Source organism: Protopterus annectens, chromosome 7.part0, assembly GCF_019279795.1.
Source record: "Protopterus annectens isolate FY-2018-M chromosome 7.part0, PAN1.0, whole genome shotgun sequence".
NCBI classification, from domain to species: Eukaryota; Metazoa; Chordata; order Ceratodontiformes; family Protopteridae; genus Protopterus; species Protopterus annectens.
Genome location: NC_056739.1, coordinates 1,165,866,998 through 1,165,894,386, shown reverse-complemented (window position 1 = coordinate 1,165,894,386; position 27,389 = coordinate 1,165,866,998). Strand labels below are relative to the sequence as shown.

Here is a 27,389-nt window from a genome sequence, read left to right as displayed (position 1 = left end):
ACATTAAGAATCTGTTCCCTAGTGATAGTAGGGGTGGTTATATTGTATGGTATTTCCTGAGGGAAGGTTGAGGGGGATAAAGGGCTAAAGTTGGAACTGCATTTGTTGGCCAGTAGGTTTGCTATAATTTCTGGCTCAATGTGGGTGGCTCCATTAACAATGAGCTCTGCACACAGTTGTGTATTGCCCTTGAGGCTGTAGACATAACTAAAGAATGCCTTTTGGTTGTCCTTGGCCTGGGAGGCTAAATTTACCTCAGATTTGGCCTTAGTAGACTTTATTTGTCCTCTGAGTGGTTTCTTTAGTTTGAGAGTGCTTTTATCCTGCTGTGTGCTAAACCTCTTATTTTTTGCCATGATTTTCTTCCTTCTGTAATGCAGCCTACTGATGATGTAATTACACAAGGGTGGCTTGTTTTTTGGGTTAGTTTTGTACTACTTCGTGGTGGGTACAGCTGCCTCTATGCAGCTATTAACATACCTGAATAGGGGATCTGTGAACAGTTCCGCACAGGCAGCAGAGTTCTAATTGTTTATGGGGGCTTGAAATTTTGCCAGGTTATCACTTACTAGTAGCAAGTTAGCCTTTAGAGTAGTTCTTAAATATTCCAAGTTAGTTGGAGTTCCAGGTTTTATTTTTACATCAGTAATAGAGACCATTTTGTGATTTGAACATTTGCAGAGAAGATATTACATGGGGGGGGGGTCAGAGTGCAGCACTCTGCCATATTAGTGAGGAACAGTTTTGACAGTCTGCTCCAGGGCGTTTATATTAACAAAATTCAGGAATCTCTGTGCCTGTACATTTGGTGTTGTATATGATTCCAATTAATAGTGAGGTTATTAAAGTCACTCATGAATATGATACTGGGTTAGATGGCGAGTGTTTCCAATAAGGGTGAATACATATTATTGGTTTTCTGAGTCATAGAGGGGGACCTAGGCTTGCAAGGAAGTGGTATTGGATTTTGACTGCGGCGATTTGAACCTAGAAAAGCTCAAGTGCATTCTCCTGTTTGAACGGCCTTGAGGTATAATTATTTTTGATGTAAGTCAAGACATCTCCACCTTTAGTCCCTGTCTGTGTGGTAGGTGGTCTAAATGTGTTGGAGGCATTATAGCCTTGCATTGCCAAAGTACTCTTCCCTAGTTTTAAAACCATGTCTTAGTAATCGCACAGAAATCAGCATACTCCAGGGTGAGGAGAGCTTCAAGGGAGTGGAGTTTTTTGTTTCGACTCCTAGCACGGAGCAGTAACACCTTTTCTTGGTTTTGATTTGCTATGTCGAAATACTTTCAGTTTGGCATTAGTTAAAATAGGCACTATGGGAAAAAGGGAACAGCTGCAAATCGACAAAAAGGCATCTCATCCAAATGAGGAAACAGTCAGGAGTACAGCACCCGCACTCTCCTCCCTTAAATTTCAGCACAGTATCAACAATCCATCTATGTGATATGGAAATAGAACCGACAGCCTTCTACAGCGAAGGCAAGTATTCTACCTGTTGTGCTACTAGCACTGCATTCAAGTAAGCTGTAAATAAAGTAACCCCTACTCTGCTTTGATAAGGGTTCAAGATCCTTTACATCTGCCTGAGCTACCACTAGTTCAGGAAGATTGGGCATCAGTTGCACGTCTCATCCAAAGGATGGCACACTGGCGGGTGCAGCCTCCTCTCCCCATTGCTGCATTACATTATCTGTATTGGAAAATGAATCCAGCTGCCTGGCAAGATGATAGAACCAAGCATCAAAAGTGAATGTGCTATCTGTTGAGCTAACAAGACCCTTTCATAGTTCATTGTTAAACCAGTGTATTTTGTTATGTATTGATTCCACTGCCAATGTATGCTGATTCTGTATGGTGATTTACTGTGCTTAGTTTAATGTTCTGAATGAGTGCATGGCTTCCTGCAATAAAGCAGAGACTTTTCTGAAAAAAGACTTTAGAACCTTTCATACCTAGAATGTTTGTGTTTATGGACACTGGCTGGGGCTACTACTGAGATTTTAGCCTTGATATTCTGGACATGCTTGTACATCTCACAAATATTTATTTAGCATCAAGTAAAAAGGACTATACTTTCTGTGATCATAAGGCATTTCTTATACTGACTGAGTTAATGGTTATCATCTTTGTATATTCATATTTAAAGTTAGACTATTCCTACACAGAGATATCATTTCTATAAATGTATTTTGCCCTTTAAAACCTGATTTTACCATTGCAAAAATGATCCTTAAATAGTAAGCTTTATGGATTCTTTTTAAATTAACAATGTGCATTTTATTTGAATTGTTTACAGCTACTTTGTAGGTTAGTATCAGGTACTAGAACTAGTCAGAGATTTTAAATTATAAACTGGAGATGCAGTACTTCAGTATTATATGAGATGATGGAAAGATATGAAATGGAAAATCAGTGATGTTTCTCAGTTAAACCGACAAGGCCTTTTATACACAGTTTAACACTCATAGCTCCTTATGTAAATGGCTCACAAATGCAGTTAGCCTAGTACTTATCTATGAACCTATGAACCTATGGCATCCTAATTGTTATTATTTATTTTTTGTTAGAAGAGGGCTAACTACCAGCCAGAATGCAAAATGTCCCCCAATTTACAAAAAAAACATGCTTTTTTTAAGTTCCAAGCCCTGTTATTTTCCATTGTACATATCTGCCTTAACGTTTTGTAATTTAATGCCTTTCCTTTTGGGGAAATGACTGGTTGAATATCTAAGACTAAAGTTGCCACACAGCCCTGCTGCCCAGGCAGTGCCTAGTGATTTTCCCTATCAAATAGACAAAGTCTATTAGTATGAACATCTGTAGTGATTTAACTGTTTGGGCCGTATATTGTGGCTGTGATGTAATGGGCATTTGGAATATTGACCCTATGTAAAATACACCACTAAGTACATTTGTATTAGTATGGCTACCCCACTCTTGTAAGATAATCTTGGGAACCATACTATGATTATCACTAGTCACATATTTACATACAATTTGTATTACTTCTAGTCATCTTCTAATCATCTTTAGTTATTGAAAGAGAACAGCTGCACATTTCTGAGGAAAACAATCTGCAAGGAGCATGCCATTCCACTGAGTATTTAAGACATTAATATTAATGGAAAATGACTGTGTTCACTAGTAAAAATAAACAACAAGATCATTAAACATTCTGCAAACAGTACAAATGTCATATAAAAAGTGGTTCCAGATAAGAGATAACTGTGGTAAACTGCTGCTATACATGGTTTAGGAAGCAATCAGGGCAATAAACTGCTAGTTTCATATGAAGTGGATCCACACTACAAACAAGAACAAGCTGAACATTATTCAAGTAGTGACTGTTTTTGTTTAACATATTTGCCAGTAGAGTATACTAGATGAAATCAGAGCACCAGCAGGTTGATGTTAACATTTTGGGGGGCCCCAGCAAATGTCAAGTTGAGGGCTCCCTGGACACTTTCACTTCAAGTATCACCTTATCAAAGCCACCCTTCCAAAGCAACCTTTTATAGTTCAAGCTGCAAAGTTTCAAGAGTAGTTTGCACTAACTGAACTGTAGTGACAATGCCTGCATATTACATTAGACTTGTGCACCACATCATGTTGGTCCGTGTCACAGAGGGACCTTTATAGTGACAGGTATTTATTTGCAATGATGTTACATTATCCAATATACAGGGTTTATCTGAGGTGAAAAGAAGTCATGGGCAAAGCACCTCCCCTCACCCCACTGCCTAGTGTTTGACCCTTGCCTCACCACACACGTCTTCCACTGCTCCCCTATTGTTTTTTTCCCCATCTTTGTCTCCCACACATAATACACATTACTTGATTTCCTTTTCTCATATTTGCCTGTACCCTTCATCTTTTTTTCAAGAAGCCATGGATTTCTAAATGCACATTTTAGAGCTTTTTTAAACAATCTTTCCATCCATTGATGGACTGATCAAAAATTATGACCAAGGAAAGAACTAGAGATTCAGCATTGCTATTCGGATTTACATTCCCTTGTATACTTTCAGCACATAACTGGCCAAGGTAGCACAGTAATAACTGTGTAGGTGGTTATAACAGAGTTACAGATGCTCTGAGGTACAGTTTTACAGCATTTCCAGCCTTTAGACTGAGAGGGGTGACCTGAACAAAAAGTATGCATATGAAAATAAATTCAGTCTTATTTTACTCTTTCAAGAAAGACATGCTTTGTGCCCAAGGCTTAATGTTCAAAGCTAATAAAATAGTAGCTTCCAAACTAACAAAACAATCTTTGAGAGGATGTGTACATCCTATCTTGGAATATTACCTGCATCCCTACCCACACCACAAAAAAGGAAGTCACTGTCTGTGCATCCATCTCATGTTAAGAGTGGGATAAAAGCAAAACCTCAAAAGATGTGAGCATGCCTCCTCACTCCTACCACCAAAAGGCAACACCCTGCATATCAGACCGATGTATGATTGTTTGGAATACAGCTAATGTATTTCAACTCCATGACAGTACATTACCCCTATGCAAGATCTGTGAGAAAAGTATGAAAAGCAATGACCAAATTGTCCTCATCACCAACACAAGTTAGTGGTGCTGCGGTAGCATTGTCGCCTCACAGCAAGACGTTGTCCCATTCGATTCTCAGCTAGAGCGCCTTCTGTGTGGAGGCATGCATGAATGGGCGTGTAAAAATCCACTACCAAACATTAGCGGACCAGAGTTCCGCTGTGGCGACCCCTAACCGGGATAAGCTGAAAGACACAACAACAACAGCCAACACAAGTTATAATGACCCTCATTGCAGACCTCTGAGGTCTGATTGTGAGTGAAATTAAAGACCAGACAATCCCAACCCCCCCCCACACACACACACAACACACACACACACACACACATACACACGCAAGCTACAGTAACCTTATGTAAACACCTCTGAGCGGGGCAGGTTTTAGAATGGGTGTGGTTGAGGGCAGAAACTACCACTAAGTCCATGTGAAAATCCATTTTACAGTCTGGGGTGTGGGGGCCACCTGATGCCTTTTAGCTCTCAAGGGTCTGAATGTTATTTTTTTTACTGCTACCTAAAGAGTGATGTATTTGCCCGGCATTATTGTGTGTGCGTCCACTGATAAAAATCAGTGATATTTTTTACACACACACACACACACACACACACACACACACACACACACACACACACACACACACACACACGTGGTCTATATCACAACCTTGAAACTGCATAATGCCAAACACCTATTCATCGACACATATATGTCGAGTCCCAGTTAACGGAACAGCCAGATCCCGAGTTTTTCTCCTAGGGAAAAAAAATGGCTGGCTGTCACTGTGAATTTGCCTTTTTGCCCACTGTAGTGTGATCTTGATGTTAGTATATTTAGTTACCCCCACATTGGGGGGTGTGGGGGGCAAAGCCCCTCACTTTAATTTCTTTCGCTGGGAAAGAAATCAGTGATCTCGCCGTTTGGTTATCTGGGAGTTTGACATATATTTGTTGATGAAAAGGTATTCTGCGTTATGCTGTTTTTCGAGGTCGTGATATAGACCCCCCCCACACACACACACACACACACACACACACACACACACACAAACATGCACATGATGTGCAAAGACATGCATACACACTACATGCTCACCTTCAGAGAAACTGGAGGAAAGGCAGTCCACCCTCAACATATCTTTAGGGTGCACAGGTGAGCTCATACAGAGAGAGAGAGGGCATGTATGCTTCACATACAAAAAGTTGTAGCCAAGAACTCAACCTCAGCAAACTACTGTGGAATGGCATTGAACAGTTGCATTCACACACATCCTGCTGCTGGCAAGCCACCAATGATATCCACCTATCATGTGTAAAGTCTGTTTTTGTTGGTAAGTGAAAGAAATTAGTACCAGCTTGTTACTCTCTCCCACCACACACAAAGCATAAGCCATAGCAATACTAGTTTTACACTAACTTCTGCAAACAGCAATACATTGTGTGTCACTAGTACTTCCGCACCAGACCAGTGACAGTTGTTTAGCAGTTATCAAATAACACCTGTAAGTTACTTTTCTTCACCTCATTGAGGAATAACGCATACCTGTCACTCTCTCTGATTTTGCAGAATGTCCCTAATTTTGTCTCATAGTTTGGCCCTGTTCCTCATAAAAATTGTAATTTGCTGGTAAATCATTCAGGATTACAGATAGTCAATAATGCCAGATATTAAGTTGAGTTATACTATCCTGTGTCCTACCAGTATTTATAAACCTCTCTGAAAGAAAAATAAACATCTTTGGAGATTAGTAGTGTCTTCTTTTCTTAAACTCCCAGGTAATCACTGAGATCTGTAGCTGAGTGCCAGCTTTATCCTCACAGGCTCATATTATATACCTATTTAGGAAGAAGTACATTACTGGAGAATGGATGATTTTCTTCTCATTTCCCCACAACCAGCAGCAGCTTTTGCTGGGCCCCCACACAGTCAAGGATGATAAAAGGGCTCCCCACAGCTGTGGGCATCACTGGTGACTGAAGCTAGCTATAATGTTAGTTGTAGTGGAGAGAAAGTATACTAGCAGGCTTTAACAAAGTCAAGGGCACTATGTCAGTGAAAAAACATTCAATGAGATTATGAAGCTGGCTGCTTGACAAAAGACTTTCACTACAACAAAGGCATATTTAAACAGATGTTTTTGTGAATCTGCTTTTAATATGTAATTGTAATAAATTATCAGTGCAAGCCAACTGAAGTATGGGGAATAGGAAATCCATCCCTACTTTGTCACCTATGTCTCTTATAATAGGTAAATGGTTCATCTCTCAAACACCTGCTTCTAAATGTTTCACCTCATAAGACCCTGCTTACACTTAGCCATGGGTACCAGCACTTGTCAGAGATTTGGGTTGCTTGCCTAGGCTTAAAAAGGTCCTATTGGTCTTTAGCCTAGTACATGCCTATGAATTATGTTATTATGTTATTCATCTAGGAAAATTATTGGAACTTTTTTTCTTTTCTGTTCTTTGTCTTTTTCAAATCGATGTATAGTGCTTTTCTCCCTGGGCTTCTACTAAAAAATGTTTGTTGTACTAGCATTTGTTGGTTTGACAAACATGAAACAAATATCAGAACAAGATAACTTGCTGTAGTTGGGCCTCCCAGAACCAATGAGGGGCCCAGTACCTGCAGGGTTCACTAGTGCCTAAAGAAAGGTATGATCACTAGTTTTGTAGACCTCTGGAGCAATTTGATGTACTCATTCTATCCTTCAGGGTCAATCAGCATGGTATATATGCTTCATTAATCTTGAGCCTCTCTCTGTAGAAGATCAAAGGAATCACTAACAGGAGTGATAAATAATTGTCAGGACAGTGCTTTGTACAAAAAGTGTGCATGGCTTCTATAATTCCCAGTTTCACATTGTCCACCATTAGGTCTATTACTAGCTGGAGAGTCATGCCATTTAGAAATGGGCAGATACTTCCCAGGCCTAGAAGACCATTCTGTATTAGCAAATGACAGAGAAGAGCCACTTATGGAGAGACAGTCTTAGATCCATACTGACACAGTTGCAGACCATTAGTCTCTACCCACAAATGTTTCATATAAATATGAAAATGGATTACTAACAGTAAAAATAAGAAACACACCCCTAGAGATTTTTCCCTTTGGTTGGAGATCATCAACCTCCTTGATTGTTTCTGCACTGGTAGAGACAACTCCTTCAACAAAAACAGTTGGCCATAAAATAGTACCGACTGAATAGCTGAGTCCCCACTTCCTTATCCTATGATTGGTGCAGGTTTTAAACCATCACATCCAGCCGGTTTTCACCATTATTTCCACCCTGGTCTACACCCAGTGTTACACTACCTGGAAGATGGCCCCTGGCACAACACCTGCATTCAGAAGGATCATATTAAGCATCTATGCCATAGCCTTTAGGAGGTGTTTCCCATCTTCTTGGTGGTGGTATTTACTGTCCACCCCTACACAGTCTTTTATATCCCTTTTTTATTCCTATTATCCTTTGCTCCCGTATAGTTGACTCCCTTTAAAATGATGAATTGAAATCAATAAGTAGACTGCCCTAACCCCTATTATATTTTGTACCCACTGGCCTTCTACTCCCTTCCTTCTCCACACAAGGGTAAAACCTAGCTTCATTAATTAATATTCCTGACCACATTTGAACCTTCCCCATAAGGACTTTTACGCTCAGCCAGCATGCATGCATGTGTACTCACACATAATCACATTGTTTTAGATTACCCTTTCAAGACTTCCCCTTGGGGAAGTGCAGAAATCTAGTCATGATGTGCGGTCATCCCAAACTTTCCCCTCATATACTCACATACTGTATATTACAGCCCCCATATTCTTCTATACAATGAAGTACTGGCCCCCCCATACACTCCCATACAATATATTACAGCCCCACTACACTTCTATACTATATACTACAGCCCCCAATACACACCCATACTATATATTACAGCACTGCCGTACACTGCCATACAATATACTAAAGGCCCACCAAACACTCCATACTATATATTAGAGGCCCCCCCATACACTCCCATACAGTATACTAAAGTCTCCCCATATATTCCCATACTATATACTACAGGCCCCTGCATACAGGCCCCTGCATACACTCCCATACAATATACTACAGGCCCCCGATATACTCCTATACTATATATTAGAGGCCCCCCATACACTCCCATACAGTATACTACAGGCTCCCCATACATTCCATTACTATATACTACAGGCCCGCATGCACTCCCATACTATATATTACAAACCTCCCCATATACTCCCATACAATATATTAGAGGCCCCCCATATACTCCCATACAATATAATACAGGCCCCCCCATACACTCCCATACAGTATACTAAAGTCTCCCCATATATTCCCATACTATATACTACAGGCCTCTGCATACACTGACATACTATATAATACAGGCCCCTGCATACACTCCCATACAATATACTACAGGCCCCCGATATACTCCTATACTATATATTAGAGGCCCCCCCATACACTCCCATGCAGTATACTACAGGCTACCCATACATTCCATTACTATATACTACAGGCCCGCATACACTCCCATACTATATATTACAAACCTCCCCATATACTCCCATACAATATATTAGAGGCCCCCCATATACTCCCATACAATATAATACAGGCCCCCCATACACTCCCATACTATACACTACAGGCCCCTGCATACACTCCCATACTATATACTACAGACCCATGCATACACTCCCATACTATATTATACAGGCCCCTGCATACACTCCCATACTATATACTACAGGCCCCTGCATACACTCCCATACTATATACTACAGCCCCCTGCATAAACTCCCATACTATATACTACAGGCCCCTGCATACATTCCCATACTACATACTACACGCCCCTGCATACACTCCCATACTAAATACTACAGGCCCCTGCATACACTCCCATACTATATACTATAGCCCCAGCATACACTCCCATACAATATAATACAGGCCCCTGCATACACTCCCATACTATATACTACAGGCCCCTGCATACACTCCCATATTATATACTACAGGCCCCTGCATTCACTCCCATACTATATGCTACAGGCCAGTGCATACACTCCCAAACTATATACTACAGGCCCCTTCATACACTCCCATGCTATATACTACAGTCCCCTGCATACACTCCCATACTATGTACTACAGGTCCAGGCAAACACTCCCATACTATATACTACAGCCTCCTGCATACACTCCCATACTATATACTACAGGCCCCTGCATACACTCCCATATTATATACTACAGGCCCCTGCATACACTCCCATACTATATACTACAGGCCTCTGCATACACTCCCATACTATATACTACAGGCCCCTGCATACACTCCCATACTATATACTACAGGCCCCTGCATACACCCCTATACTTTATACTACAGGCCCCTCACACACTCCCATACTTTATACTGCAGACCCCAGAATGCACTCCCATACTATATAATACAGGGCCCTGCATAAAGTCCCATACTATATACTACAGTCCCCTGCATACACTCCCATACTATATACTACAGGCCCCAGCATACACTCCCATACTATATACAGGCCCCTGCATACACTCCCATACTTTATACTACAGGCCTCCCATACAGTCCAATACTACATACTATAGGCCCCCCATACACTCCCATACTATATACTACAGACCCCTGCACACACTCCCATACTATATACTACATGCCCCTGTATACATTCCCATACTGTATAGTACACGCCCCTGCATAAACTCCCATACTATATACTACAGGCCCCTGCATACACTCCCATTTTATAAACTACAACCCTTTCCCATATACCCCATACTATATACCACAGGCCCCTGCATACACTCCCATAATATATACTATAGGCCCCTGCATACACTCCCATACTATATACTACAGGCCCCTGCATAAACTCCAATACAGTATACTACAGGCCCCTGCATACACTCCCATACTATAAACTACAGGCCCCTGCATACACTCCCATACTATATACTATAGACCCCCCATACACTCCCATACTATATACTACAGGCCACTACATATACTCCCATACTATATGCTACAGGCCCCTGCATATATTCCCATACTATATGCTACAGGCCCCTTCATATACTCCCATACTATATACTACAGGCCCCTGCATACACTCCCATACTATATTCTACAGGTCCCTTCATACCCTCCCATACTATATACTACAGGCCCCTGCATACACTCACATGCTATATACTACAGGCCCCTGCATACACTCCCATACTATATACTACAGGACCCTGCATACACTCTCATACTATATACTACTGGCCCCTGCATAAACTCCCATACTATATATTACAGGCCCCTGCATGCACTCCCATACAAAATATACAGGCCCTTGCATCCACTCCCTTAGTATATACTACAGGCCCCTGCATCCACTCCCATACTATATACTATAGGCACCTGCATATACTCCCATACTATATACTAGAGGCCCCTGCATATACTCCCATACTACATACTACAGGCCCCTGCATACACTCACATGCTATGTACTACAGGTCCCTTCATACACTCCCATACTAAATACTACAGGCTCTGCATATACTTCCATACTATATATTACAGGCCCCTGCCTACACTCCCATACTATATACTACAGACCCCTGTATACAATCCCATACTATATACTACAGGGCCCTGCATCCACTCTCATACTATGTACTACAGGCACCTGCATATACTCCCATACTATATACTACAGGCCCCTGCATATACTCCCATACGATATACTACAGGCCCCTGCATACACTCCCATACTGTATACTACAAGCCCCTGTATACAATCCCATACTATATACTACAGGCCCTGCATAAACTCTCATACTATATACAACAGTCCCCTGCATAAACTCCCATAGTATATACTACATGCCCCTGCATACACTCCCATACTATATACTACAGGCCCCCATACACTCCCATACTATATACTACAGGCCCCTGCATACACTCCCATAATATATACTACAGTCCCCTGCATACACTCCCATACTATATGTTACAGGCCCCTAGATACACTCCCGTGCTAAATACTACAGGTCCCTGCATACACTCCCATACTATATACTACAGACCCCTGCATACACTCCCGTACTATATACTACAGGCCCCTGCATACATTCCCATACTATATACTACAGCCCCTGCATACACTCCAATACTATATACTACAGGCCCCTGCATTTACTCCCATATTATATACTACAGGCCCCTGCATACATTCCGTACTATATACTAAAGGCACCTGCATACACTCCCATACTATATACTACAGGCCCCCATACACTCCCATACTATATACTACAGGACCCTGCATACACTCCCATACTATATACCACAGGCCCCTGCATACACTCCCATACTATATACAACAGGCCCCTAGATACACTCCCATACTAAAAACTACAGGTCCCTGCATACACTCCCATACTATATACTACAGGCCCCTGCATACATTCCCATACTATATACTACAGCCCCTGCATACACTCCCATACTATATACTACAGGCCCCTGCATTTACTCCCATATTTTATACTCAGGCCCCTGCATACATTCCCATACTAAAGGCACCTGCATACTCTCCCATACTATATACTAGAGGCCCCTGCATAGACTCCCATACTATATACTACAGGCCCCTGCATACACTCCCATACTATATACCACAGGCCCCTGCATACACCCCCATGCTTTATACTACAGGCTCCTGCATATGCTCCCATACCATATACTACAGCCCCCTGCATACACTCCCATGCTATATACTACAGGCCCCTGCACACTCCCATACTATATACTACAGGCCCTTGCATACACTACCATACTATATACTACAGGCCCCTGCATACACTCCCATACTATATACTACAGGCCCCTGCATACACTCCTATACTATATACTTTGGCCCCTGCATACACTTCCATACTATCTACTACAGACCCCTGCATACACTCCCATACTATATACTACAGGCCCCTGCCTACACTCCCATACTATATACTACAGGCCAATGCATCCACTCCCATACTATATACTAAAGGCCCCTGCATATACTCCCATACTATATACTACAGGCCCATTCATATAATCCCATGCTATATACTACAGCTCCCTGCATACACTCCCATACTATATACTACAGGTTCCTGCATATACTCCCATACTATACTCTACAGGCCCCTGCATACACTCCAATACAATACACTACAGGCCCCTGCATACACTCCTATACTATATACTTTAGCCCCTGCATACACTTCCATACTTTATACTACAGGCCCCTGCATACACTCCAGTACTATATACTACAGGCCCCTGCATTTACTTAGATACTATATACTACAGTCCCCTGCATATACTCAGATACTATATACTACAGGACCCTGCATACACTCCCATACTATATACTACAGGCCCCTGCATACACTCCCATACTATATACTACAGGCCCCTGCATACACTCCCATACTATAGACTACAGGCCCCTGCATACACTCCCATACTATATACTACAGGCCCCTGCATGCACTCCCATACTATGTAGTACAGGCCCCTGCATACACTTCCATACTATATACTACAAGCCCCATGCATACACTCCCTTACTTTATACTACAGGCCCCTGCATACACTCCAATACTATATAATGCAGGCCCCTGCATACACTCCCATACAATATACTACAGGCCCCTGCATACACTCCCATACTATATACTACAGGCCCCTGCATACACTCCCATACTGTATATTACAGGCCTCTGCATATACTCCCATACTATATACTACAGGCCACTGCATACACTCCCATACTATATACTACAGCCCCCTGCATACACTTCCATACTATATACTACAGGCCCCCCTTACACTCCCATACTATATACTACAGGTCCCTGCATACACTCCCATACTATATACTACATGCCCCTGCATGCACTCCCATGCTGTATACTACAGACCCCTGCATACACTTCCATACTTTATACTACAGGCCCCTGCTTTCACTCCCATACTATATACTATAGACCCCTGCATACACTCCCATACTATATACTACAGGCCCCTGCATACATTCCCATACTATATGCTACAGGCCCCTGCATATACTCCCATACTATATACTACATGCCCCTGCATACACTCTCATACTATATACTACAGACCCCTTCATACACTCCCATGCTATATACTACAGACCCCTGCATACACTTCCATACTTTATACTACAGGCCCCTGCTTTCTCTCCCATACTGTATACTATAGACCCCTGCATACACTCCCATACTATATACTACAGGCCCCTGCATACATTCCCATACTATATGCTACAGGCTCCTGCATATACTCCCATACTATATACTACATGCCCCTGCATACACTCCCATACTATATACTACAGACCCCTGCATACACTTCCATACTTTATACTACAGGCCCCTGCATACACTCCCATACTATACTACTAAAGGCCCCTGCATACACTCCCATACTTAAGACTACAAATAAATGAATAAATAACTCCCAAACGCTAAAGGTGGTCTGTCACAAAAACAGTCAATATTGGCAGAAAAAAGACAGAAAATCCACCCAAGGATGGCCAATCAACGAAATCCACAAGTGTTCCAATTAAAATGTAGTCCTTTAATACAAATAAAACTTCGACTTGAAAATAAAATGAAAAATAAAAAAGCTCAAAACTGTCCCTTGAAGATATCCGATAAGCGCTTTCGACTGTTGTCTTCCTCATACTATAGGTCCCTGCATACACTCCCATACTATATACTACAGCAGGTTTCATGGCACATTCTTTTTGTTCCTTTGTCTCTTCATTTCTGATCTATTTTCAAAGAATCTTTATATTTTCAACATAAATAAAGGAATTGAGCATGAGTTCAGGTTTTATTAGAAGTAATCAAGGCTAATCCTAGAGGGAGGGGTAATATTAAAAGGGCTTCAAGCATTCAGGCAAATATTATTTGATGCTACCACACACCCACACAGAAATAAATGAGTACATATCAAACCCCATTTTTAGAATTTTTATTAGTAGAGTTTGTATTAATATTGTATTTAATTTTGTATTATTATATAGTACTAAATAAGTCACCATCATAGTATCATGCTTATAGTTAGTCTATATGTATTTAGTTATTTATATATTTATTTACACATATATAGTAAGTATTTTTATATTATGTGACACATGTATAGTAGATAGTTTTTAATATTTATATTATTTATTAAAGTGTTTTAAGGTTAAATAAAGAGGTATTTAAATTTATGAATTTTTACAATCCATTGTTTATGTATTCATGTGATTAAATTTATTTAGTGTGTGAAAACAACCTGGATTGCATCTTGTGTAAATAAATTATATATTTTTCAATCTTATAATATTTTCAACATACAGAGTTCAGTGTATTTGTCCAGATAAAATCACTTTGACATCACTACGAGACTTTTTTTTCTTTGTGATACTGAATAAAGCTGCCTTGTTGAAGTTTCAAGTCATTTGTTCAGGTAAATTGGATGAGTGTTTATGTTCTAAGTAGCACAAGAACACTTGTCCATCTACCTACTTAACTGAATAAACGTCTTGAAATTTCAACAAGGCTTCTTTCTCTATCTGAAGCTCTCCCTGTGAGAGGAACAGTCTCCTAATTCTGCTAGCAAAGTGATTTTATCTGGACTAATCCTCTGTACTGTTTCTCATAACCCTGTGATTCACAGATGGGATACCAGACCTGATTCAAGCTCTCTGGAATAACTCTGTTTTCATATTTTCGACATACAGGAGAAAAACACTAGTACATAATATTCTCAGATAACAAGGAAATTACTCCGTTGTACTAACTCCAGATTCCTTAGTGGTAACATCTCTGCATTCCACTCAACTCTGGAAAGACATGAGGTAATTTATTGTAAAAAAAAAAAAAAACAAAATCAAATCATTTACTTTCATAAATGTATATATACTTACTTGCATATTCTTTATTCTTCACAAGTCAATAAAACAGAGTCTGTTCCTAGTTTTTAGCATATTACCATGACTTCCTATGTATACTATGTCATCCTGGTTGAGGGGAATAACTGTCTGACTTAAAATCAGTTATAGCTGTCTAGTCATTTACTGTTAGGATAACTTTTCACATTCTGTGTTATAGGCTAAAAAATAATTTATGATAACTAAAAGGTCCTTATACTGACCACATACTCAAAAAATATTTTCCATAATATAATATTTTTAGGTTCATAAGAGGTTACTAGGCTAGCAGCCCTAGAGCCTTTACAAGCCTAGCCATGTTAATCCCAAGTATCCCCATTTGTTCTTTTTTTGGATAGTTCACAGAACAAATTCATGAACAGAGCGGATCTGTGATCACCAGCTACCCCTGTCTATGAAGGACATCAGTGCCACCCCAGGAGCGAATCTGCGATCTCCTGTCCAATTATCTAGGTTGCGTTTGAATAGAGTCTCTGAGGAGCTCTGTTTTGCAAGAATAGGGAGTCCATTCCAGAGAAACAGCTGTCTGTGGGAGACATATCTGTCTCTCCAGCGTGATCTGTTAATGTCACAAGCTAAGTTGAGATCCCTAGAGCTAGTAACTCTTGAGCCATTTGACTTGCAAATGTGCAGCATCTCCTTTAGGGCAGGATTGGAGAAGGCCTACAGGACCGGCACAAGTCACCTCTCAGCAGCCTAAAAGATACAGAGTAAAGTGACAGGTCTTTCAGCCTGTCCACGTAGGTCATGGTTTGGAGTCCCTGGATTTTCTTAGTGAGAAACCTCTGAGGTCTCTCCAGCTTTTACAGGTGAGTTGTGAGATATATGCTAAAGGGTGCATTATACTATATTAGTGGTCTGATGAGGGCTGAGTACAGTGGAGTTATAACATCCTTGACCTGGATGCTATGCCCTTGCTTATGAGGTGCACTACATAGAAGGCTTTCCTTACCACTGTGGAAACTTAGCGGTCAAAGTTCAGATTGCTATCATCATGTGTTCCCAAGTCTTGGACCACTGGGTTGGAGCTCAAGAGAGTGCTGTCAATATTGTAATTTCTAGGGAATTGCATTTGGCCAAAGGGAATAATGATGCATTATATTTTTGTATTTAGTTTTAGACCATGGCTTTGCAACCAATCATTTGTTTGTGTTAGCACTTCTTGTAATATGTTGACATCATTGGAGGACTCAATGATTTCTCCCAGTTTGCAATCATCAATGATCTTGGTGAGTCAAAGGCCATCTACTTTGGCCTGGACTTCTGAGAAATAGATGCCAGACAGTAAGGGGCCCAGCATAGACCCCTGTGTTACTCCACTGGTGATAGGTCTACTAGTAGAGATGGACTCACCAATTTTGACAGTGCATTTTCTGTCAGTGAGCCAGCTGGCTACCCATCTAGTAATGTAAGGGTTAATCCATATCTGGCAACTGTTTTTCAATGATGCCAGAGAGGGAATTGTGTCAAAAGCCGTGGCAAGGTCGAGATAGGCTGTGTGCACTGTCTTACCTTCATCCATGGCTTTGATATTCTCACAAAAGTCTACCAGGCTTAATAAGCATGATCTACCCTTAACAAAGCCAAACTGGGTTGGTTCCAGTGTTTGGAGGTTGCCCATGTCCTTCTTGGTAAGGTCTATGATAATTCTTTCCATGGCCTTGCAGATGAGGCTGGTTAGACTTATGGGTCTGTAGTTGCCAGGGTCAGTTGTTGGTCCCTCTTTGTGCAGGGGGATTACTGTTGCTGTTCTCCATTCTGTAGAAACCTAATCAGTTCTCAAGCTATGATTAAAGAAAATGCCAAGTGGGTCTACTAGGTCTTGTTTTAGATTGTTTAGTAAACAATCTGGGATATTATCTGGTCCCATTGAGGCTGTGTATTTGGCCTTGGGGAGTGCAGAGATGACCTGTTCTCTAGCGATACTAGGCAGAGGGCTGGTGCCAGGTATGCTTGGGATATGGTAGGTAGGAATAGAGGGGTATGGTCTGTGCTGAATCTGTCAGCTAGCAGGTTGCCAATATCTTCTGGTGTAGTATAAGTGATCCCATTTACAACCACATAGCTGGGCATTCCCGTTTAGGCTTCAGAATGCCTTATTATTATCCTTGGCTAGGGATGGGACTTTAGTTTTATAATTTGCTTTAGAAGACTTTGCAACATTTCTGATTTTCTTGTTTAGGCTTAGGAGGGACCTCCTCCTCTGCAGAGTGATATCCTTCTCACTTTTGGACAACAGTTTCTTCCTCTTGTTATTCCGTTTATACTTGAAGTCCACCATGATGGTTTGTTTTTAGGGGAAGACCTGATTTTTATCCAGTCAGGTACATCAGTGTTTATGCAGTCAATTAAGTGTTTTGTAGAGGGCATTTGCATATACTTCTGCATAGTGATCACTGATGTCTGCAATTGTGGGTGGTATGAAGCTTTTTATACCATCGCTTAGTGGGCTGTAGTTAGCTTTGGTCAAGTTTTTTATAATTTTTGTTCCTGTGAATGTGTCAGTTTCATTAGTTACTTCAAATGAGACTGATTTGTGGTCTGCCTTAACCAAGGAGGGCATCACACATGGGGAAGTAGGGTGACCCCCCCCCCATGTTGGTGAGTACTATGTCCAGAACATTAGAACTCCTAGTGGGGGTGCAGAGCATTTGTACTAACAAAGTCCAGGAAACTCTGGGTGAATGTGTTTTTACTCATGTATATCCACTAGTCTATGGAAGGATAGTTGAAATCTCCCATGGCTAAGGTGTTGGGCTATATGGCGAGGGATTCCAGTAAATCGACGTAGGCGGTGTGCTTACCCCGGTTCATGGTATGGGATCTATAGCTAGCAGTGATGTGATCTGGTACTTTCCCAATAGTTAATTGGACTTTGAGTAGTTTAAAAGAGTCATGTTGTTTGACCAAGTCTCAAAGTGTATTTGGTTTTAATGAAGATGGATACACCTCCACCTTTGCTTCCTTAATGCTCATTTTGAGGTCTGAACATGTGGAAGGCATTGTAACCTTGCATGGCTGGGGTGCTCTCAGTAGCCTTGAACTATGTCAAAGTCACTGTAGAGATGTCAAAATCCTGCAAGGTGATGAGTGCTTCCAGGGAGTGCAGTTTCCTGTTTAAACTCCTAGCATTAAGCAGTATGATCCTGAGTTTGTCTCAGTTAGATTTTGTTACATTGGAAAATTTGTTGTTTTGACATTTCCTAAAAAAGGCACTATGGGGGGAGGCAAGGGCCTTTGCCAGTAACCTAAAGCCTAGGAAGACAGGTACAGACCATCTCTAGAAAAGCAGCAAGGTGTGTCTACCATATATTCCCAGACTGACAGATACTGGATCCCCCAGAAGCTGAGCCAATTGTTGAAGTCAGTAATTTGTTGTTTATATTGTGGCATCATCCTGGGTGAGGGTAGGATGCTACTTAGGGCTAGGGACATACCTGTCTGGGACACATATTCAGTGAGCTCTTTCATGCCTGTTCATATAGTCCAGAGAGGTATTTCTCAAGTCATTCACTCCAACATGGACTATGACTGAGTTATAATGGTACTTAATGAGTGGCTTGAGTTCATGTGTGATTTGTCAGATCCTGGCACCTGATAAGCAGCTGACCTTGACGACCTCCTTGTCCAGTCTGGTGAGGAGTACATCTGTGTGTTGCCTATGACCAAGACATTTAATGTATTTTGACTTAAGGGCTTATTTGTTGAGACACGGGTGTGTGTTGATATGTGTAGTGGTTTCTTTATGCTTAGTGGTATTTGGGTGATGTGCATTTGGGAGGTCTCTGTTCTTTTGGAAGGCTTTTAGTGGGTACCTGTGTGTATATGTGTTTATGTGTTGTGACCTTATTTTGTTTGAGAGATGAAATGTGTGTGCTGATAACCTATTTGATGTCCAGTTTGTTTTCATGTGAGAGAAGTGACTTCATTTCCACAGTGTATTTGCATCTCTCACATAGGGTGTTAGTTTACTTTTGGAGTAAATGGTGTCAGTATACATGAAGCAACTTCTACATTGCCCCAAGATCCCCATGTCAGTCAAGCTGCCAGGAGAAATGATGGGAAACCTTCTATCCATTATGTCAGGATTTTTCTGGATGTGGTATTTGGGATGGAAGTGGGGTAGCTGGACTTGATCACAAACAACAAAAATGAAGCAGCAATTATTTTAAATACAGTTAACAAAGTACAGTGCTGGCTTAAAATATACTTATTTTTCAGTTGTTTTCATTGGATGCCTTGGATTTCAGTGCAGATGCACTCCAGAACTCTGGCTGAAGTTGCCAAACATTGATGCTTATATATATATATATATATATATATATATATATATATATATATATATATATATATATATATATAGGCAAATTTAAATAGTTTTAACACTACCAATGGGAAAGCCCCAGGCTGAGCCTTTCTCCAGCAATCCACAACTCAGATGGGTCCTGAGCTACACATTTCTGCCTCAAGGGTTCAGGAAATCCCTCTTAGTCTAAGAGCACAGTGATACCAAACAGTCTGGATTCAGCAGGTCTGAATCTAGCCTATGCTATGTAAGGCAAGGAAACACAATGTCTAGATGGGAAGGAGTAAGGGAGAATCACTTAAAGGTCAAAGTGAGAGTATTTAGTATACTGATGACCTGCAGTGGTACCACCCTGTGCACAAACTGGCAGTTCTTCAAACAGTTGTGAACAGTGGGAGACTATGGAGAATGTTTCCTGTAGAGGATTTTAAACTGGAAAGGTTAGCTTATTTATATGCAAGCACGGGGAACTATGTAACAAACAGATGGAGCTTCTTTAACAAGTGCAGGATAAAAAACAGTGTTAAATTCAACCAAATAAATAAATGCACCACAGAAGTGTTAAATATTTCTGCAAGTGCAAAAAAATATACTTATATCAACTTTATAGGTCCAGATGATTTTAGAAGCAATCAAAGTCTTGCAGTCACAGGTGTCCAAGCTAGACAAAAAGAAGCTCTGAATAAATGAGCACAGTCACACAAAAATGTAATTATTTTACACGAGCAGTATGAAAGGCTTATAAAGTTAAACCCTAAGGCCAATTAGACAAAAACACAATAAGCTATCGACCAGTAGTTCCCATCTTGGATGGGTTGAATTTAGCTGTCTGCTCCCACCAGAGTGAAAAAGAACCCTTCCAATGTAAAACGAACTGGCTTTGAGCTCAAGTGCAGTAGCAAATGCTTTACAAAATAAATAAGAATTCCTGGAATATCAGGAATCATTGGAAATAAGTTCATTAACCCTGAGAAATGTTCGCAACACACAAACTTTGCAAAACTTCGAAATACTTTGGCAGACTAACTTGGAACAGCTTTTGCAGTATCAGAGGAGGTTAGGAAATATCAGAATATTGTTAAAACAACCTAAGAACAGTACAGCGACAAATAGATGGAGTTTCTGTAACAATTTCAGGCTGAAAAACAGTTACAAATTCAACCAAATAAATAAATGCAGCACAGAAGTGTTAAATATCATTAATCAGTTAAAGCAAGTGCAAAAAAAGTATACTTATATCAGATTTGTAGGCCCAGCTGATTTTAAAAGTAGTCAAAGACTTTCAGTCACAGGTATCCTAGCCAGGCACAAGGAAGCTTCCTGCATCCTTTCTCTGTAGACATCAATAGCCTTCATCATTGCTGCATCTTTTAATCAATACCACCACAGACTGATATATGTATGTTGGGGTTATTAACACACCATTTGTCCATTTTTCTTTTTTTTTCTTTTTAACATCATTAATAGTATAATACAACAAATGAAAAAATGTTTTCACAATGGTGGGTAGGGACCCCCCCTTCTTTCTTTTTAATGTTTAATGTGTTGTCTGCCTTTCTGTAAGAAACATTTGCTTATGTCAGTATCTCTGATCCCCCTAGTGACACCTTCATGAGTTTTTTTTTCTACCACTGGACCCCCTTCCTTCTTGTCTTGTATCAATTTTATGTTAACATTGATTGTAAGCTTTATAGTAGATAAGACTTCTTATTATATCATTCTAACATTTCACCCAGATATATTTGCTTTTAACTTAATGTAGTTTTCTCTTTTTCAATTAACGTGCTATTCTTGAGAACTTTGGGTAGTATTTTGCTTTTAACAATGTAATAATGGTCCTGGGGTTTGGTTTGTGCTGCTCCTTCTATACTCTTCTTGCTTTCTTTGGCATCTGCCTCAACATTGTGCAGGTTATGGGCATATTATTCTCTCAAAAGGGAAGCAACTCTTATTTATCTTAATCATGCAGAAAAGTTGTATTCATTTTTTTTAAATTGCAATACCTTACATTTGTTTTTATTATATATTCTCTGTGCACATGTAGAAACTGTCAAAGATAGTTTATATGATATGGTCACAGATTACTCAGATTTAAATTGCAATGCCTTCTATCTAATAGTTTTTCACTATAGCAGTCAAACTTCACATTGTCTAAATGTGAAAAGAAGATAAAAATTGTGTGTGTGTGTGTGTGTGTGTGTGTGTGTGTGTGTGTGTGTGTGTGTGTGTGTGTGTGTATATATATATATATATATATATATATTATTTTTCTTATTATATGTTGGTGGTTCCTCAGTGTTCTTCCCCATTTGGTAAATTCCTTTATAATCATTGTTTTCATCTTTTAAGCAATTTTGAGAAATTAGAACTCAACTGCTGCATCACTGCAAGGCATTACACCACATTCTCATAGCTCCTCAGTTATTAATATATCATTTTTCAGGGCCATCAAAAGGTATTTGTGTGAATTTTACTTCTCTTGGTATATTACCATTCCAGTGGAAGGTCTTAGGAGGTCTCACAAACCAAATGGTCTCTCTTCAACTCATCAAGTAAGCAGACAGTCTATGAACTTAGATAATCAGTCCCTTGAGATCTGTTACCATCTTGATGCAGAGCAAATCAACCACTCTTCTAAAAGGTGCATGTCTCTACTAGTGGAAGATGACAGCTATTGCTTGAAAATCACTACAACCATTCACTTCCAAAATGTTCTACAGTCAATCTGTTGCCAAATTCTGAGTAAAATGAGTTTTAAAGATACTTTGGTCTGTGAAATTTGTGTGCATGATACCAACATGGGCAGTAGTTAGTTGAACAAGTAACCACAAAATGTCTTGACTTTCATATAGTATTTTTCTAGTAAAATATATTCTCATCTTAGACAAAAATAGTAACTGAGCAATCTGTTTCTTTCTTTTGCACTAATGCCTGCCTATACATTTGTTAATACATTCATTAATTTGCAAATCCATTACAACCAGAAATGCCTCTCAAATACCACAGTAGCGTATTAGAAAACTAGAAGCTATGGTCCAGAAATCTGAGCTCTATCTCACTGCAACTGGACTTGTCAAAATGCAGAAAAAATACAATGTACAATATTCCTGTATGTCTCAGGGGAGTAAGTCATCAAAGAGTTTAATGCATCCAATCTCAAATTGAAGGAGAGACAGAAGTTACCAATCATAAGAAAGAATTTAAAAACCTTCTGTGTAACAAAAAGATCTGTCATTTGTCAGCCTTTTTTCCCAATGAACTGGTGTTTACAGGAAACTGCTGATGCTTATGTGACAGAGCTAAAGAACAAAACAAAAAAAACAAAACAAAAGGCTGTGGGTTTGGTGATTTACATGATTCATCTCTCAGACAAAATTGTCTACGAGATTAAAAATGAACGTGTAAAAAAGTAGACTGTTGATGGAATCAGTACACACGTTGGTTAAATCCAAGGATGTGTGAAGGTACACAATCAAACGATCTTATTGAAGGCATGCCAGGTAAACAAATCCAGGTTACATATTTGTGAAATGGAGTTTATTCCTGGATCAGAATGATAATCTGCTAAGTAAAGCTTTAAAAGTTTTATGGGCAGGTTTGTAGTTACTTATGTCACAAGAGAAAGTGATAGATCATAATAAATAAATATACATACATAGACAGATCAGCTATAAGCAGTGCACAAGGATATAATGTATACTGTTTATATCAGTCCATATAAACCACTGAAAAGATGGATCGTAGCAGTTTTGTGTTGATTTCCAGGATGTTTGGTTTGATTTCTGTTATGTCCTGTTGAGGGATCTGTAGTAGATTTAGCTGTGATGCATGGATCACTCTTCATGGGTAAATGAAATGTACGTCTCTGAGGTCCTTCTGTCGAACAGGTGTCAGTCTCTTTTCTGCATGTCAGTTCTTCTTGCACCTTTCAGAATAAAAGCCTGTACACAAGATCTAATGAAGGTGGTTTATTATGCAGTAGATGTGATCAATATCCAAATCAAATCTTATTGTCTCCAATAACAGTGCTGATAAACTGAAATAGATGGAATTGTACTGTTTATGGCTTCTGCACTCATTATACTGTCCTTAGTTTCTGTGTTCAAAATTGTTGCTTTTTCTCCTCAATGGCAGGCTGCCCTGCTTTCTGTAGTTTCTGAACTGCTGGACATTTGACCTGACATCTGCACTCAATATTTTGAATGTCTATACCAAACTTCTGTGGACTGCACTGCAATGTCCTTCTGTGTATCATTTCAAACTTACTGACTTCTGTGTCTGACGTAAATCTCTTAAAACCAAAACCTTGTAAAATTTCTACAAGTTCTACATGTGTCTTTAACCTTGGTTCCCAAGCCTCATACCAACTAAACAAGATTGGCTTGTATGGTTAATTCTCTGAGCTCATTTGTATCCTTCACTGAAAGATTTCTTTCTACTGAAGCTGCATGTATAAAAGGAAGATACAGGCCTGCTTTAACATGGCTGCATTTCTTGGCCTATGAAAAGAAAAATACTGTTGGGTAACAAACTACATTTAAGTGAAACATGATCTTAACACTATATTTCCTTGTTTTGCTGCCCTTATTTTTCAAGCATATCTACTTCCTAATGTTCATTTGCTTTTTTTGAGTACTCTCCATTAAACATATCTTGCACTTGGGCATTTTTTGTGCTTTTCTTTATTAGTGAACTGACTTCAAATAAACAAAGAAATCATCAAGCCTTTATCTTCATATGGTGACCTCTTATTGAAAAAAGAGCAGTATTTTGAAATTCCTCCGATCAATTTGCAATATATTTTACAAACTAGTATGACTTCTCTCCACAGATGTCTGTTAAAATTATTAACTGATCACTATGTGGTATATCAGCCCAATGAGCCTTATAACCACTTTCTAGACTAATGTACCTAAACTGCAAATTCAGAATCTTTCCTAATATAGTGTACCATTCATAGGCGCTGTTTGCAGTTATACATCTCTACATCTTTACTCTGTTATTCCATTTTGTTTGTCCTAGATGTGGTGCTTCACATTGCAGACAGCATAAGTAAGGAGCTGCTGGCAGAGTTTTGTATCCCTGTGAGGTACCTTCAGCCTTTCCATCATTACCACCTGGAGCTACAGAAGGTAAGACACACACACAGCCTGGCATGCTCTCACAGTGCAGTAACTACAGTCTTATTGTACAATCGTACTCATGCTGTTCAACATAACGTTTGCAAAGATACAACTGTTACGCAGTATTTCTTTGTGCAAGTGAACTCCTCAACAAAACACACTGTTATTCTGCATGTAATCATCATGTTCAAGTTTCAAGTTAAGATTCATTGTAAATTAATTTGTTTACTGTTATCAAATGTTCAGAATGATCCCCCTGGGGGTGGGCTGCTTGTCTCTCTTGGATGCAGCCCTAGTATGGCTGAAAATGTTCTGTGAAGTTATTTTAAATGGAAACAAGCTAAATGAAAAAAAGTAGTCACTGAATATGCACAAGTGTTGCCAATAAAAAAAAAAAAAAAAAAAAAAAAGAAAACTCAAGTCAGATCTTGAATATGCTAAGTGCAATTGCTTATGTTTTTTGAGAGGGGCTGTCTGCTTTAGTAAAGGCGAGTTGCAGTATTGTCACTTTTTAAATTTATATTAAGAAGAACTCTCAAAGTACTTTTTTCTATGTCTTGGAAAGTTCACTTGGAATAAGTCTGAGAACCTGTGCAGTTTACAGCTGACTAATGTACTTACTAATTATTTTTATATATATGTGGTTGAACACATCTTAACAAATTATTCCTCTCCTTGTACCCATTCCTTGCTGGGATAAAGTCTAGGTTCCTCACAGTCCTGAAAAAAAAAAGATTTATTTATGTATTTGTCTGTTTGTCTTTGTTGACTGGACAAGTCTGACTGGGTTTAAGACCCTTTTTTCAGCAGCAGCCCATGGAGGACATCTTCACATATACACACTAGAAAGTTACATCCTATTAATGCAATAATGGAAGAATAACAGTATAATATGAATATACAATGTGGAAATCACAGGAAGTTTCAAACAGGATGAGTAACAAGATGGACAACTGTAGAATCAAATGTGAGAACGAGATGGGAAATATGAAGAGAAAAAAAAGAGGGCAAGAGAAGACAGAACAAAATGTTAAAACAATTTAGTTAGGTTATTTCATGATAAAGACGTGTTGACATATGTCAGTAGTATGTAAAGTGAGGAAATAAAAGGTAAGTTAGGTAATTAGTGCAGACTGGACAAGTCATATGACTAGAAGTTACCCAGCTGTAGAGCAAGACCAGAGCCAGGTATGTCAAAGGTGTTTCAGTAGGGTCTCAAAGCTCTGATAGTCTTTAATCAGTTGTCACTGACTCTTGGTAGGAGTATGGTGAATTTCCAGTAGAGTTAGACTTAGTGGTGAATAGGAGAGATTTGTTACTAGAATGGGGAGCTCTGATGTTAGAGTACAGTTGTAGTATATTTTTCTGAGAAGGACAGTTTTTTGGTTTGTATATTAGGTTGTGAGCCATATCAAGTTGTGTATAGGTTAAGAAGTCTGGAAGTTATAGCCAGTTTAGCTTCCTTAGGGTTGAACAGTGATGAGATTTTTTTTTCAGAAATGTTTGCTGTGAATTTTGATATTTTGTTTTAGCATGCATCAAGTTGTAATAAAAGGGTGAGTGTAAGATTTGTGAAAACAGGGAATGCATACAAGAGGGGTTCGAGTAGGAAGGTTGCTGCTATTTACTTAATTGAAGTGTCTGTAAAATATTCCTTAGCTCTGTATAGGTAGCTTAATTTCATATGCATTTTTTGCTAGCCTTAAGAAGGTGCAAATCGCAATACGAGTTTCTCATGTAGAAGTACTGTGTGTAGTTTGGCTTGTGTCATGGTTTCTATTGTCTGACAATGAATGTATATATGTGTAATGTGTTGTGGTAATCACAAACTGAAAAAGGTATAGTGTGTATTAGTCATATCAAACATTTACCTGTGAAAATATGTTGCATGATGTAATAGGTTCATAGGTTCATAGGTTTATACTAGGCTATCTGCCCGAGGGCATTTACAAGCCTAGCCCATAGTTTTGTGGCTTACGCCACCCCTTTAGTTTGGAGAAACTATGCCCATTATTTTGCAGTGCCTCTGTCGAGCAGAGACACTGAGGTAATCCCTGGGGTATATCTGCGATCTCCCATCCATTGGTCAAGATTCCTCTTGAACAAAGCCAGCGAGGTGCTCTGCCTCACATATACTGGGATTTTGTTCCACAGCATAGGGAGTCTTTGGGTGATGAATCTATCCCTCCAGCACGTCCTATTAATAGCTGTGTCTAGGTTTAGGTCTCCTGCCCTTGTGGCTCTAAGAGATTTCGATTTTTTGAGGTGAAGCATGTTCATCAAATCTGGGTTTGACATGGCCT

The 27,389-nt window shown here is 39.7% G+C and overlaps 1 protein-coding gene across 1 annotated transcript in view; it reads left to right on the top strand.

The window, feature by feature from the left end:
• LOC122806144 (coiled-coil domain-containing protein 33-like) overlaps positions 1 to 25,404 on the top strand; it is a 1,182,030-nt gene extending 1,156,626 nt beyond the window's left edge. Inside the window, exon 6 of the mRNA XM_044076381.1 lies at positions 24,986 to 25,404. Within this exon, the coding sequence (XP_043932316.1) occupies positions 24,986 to 25,404 (419 nt within the window). The remainder of the gene's footprint in view (positions 1 to 24,985) is intronic.
• Positions 25,405 to 27,389: the final 1,985 nt, after the last annotated feature.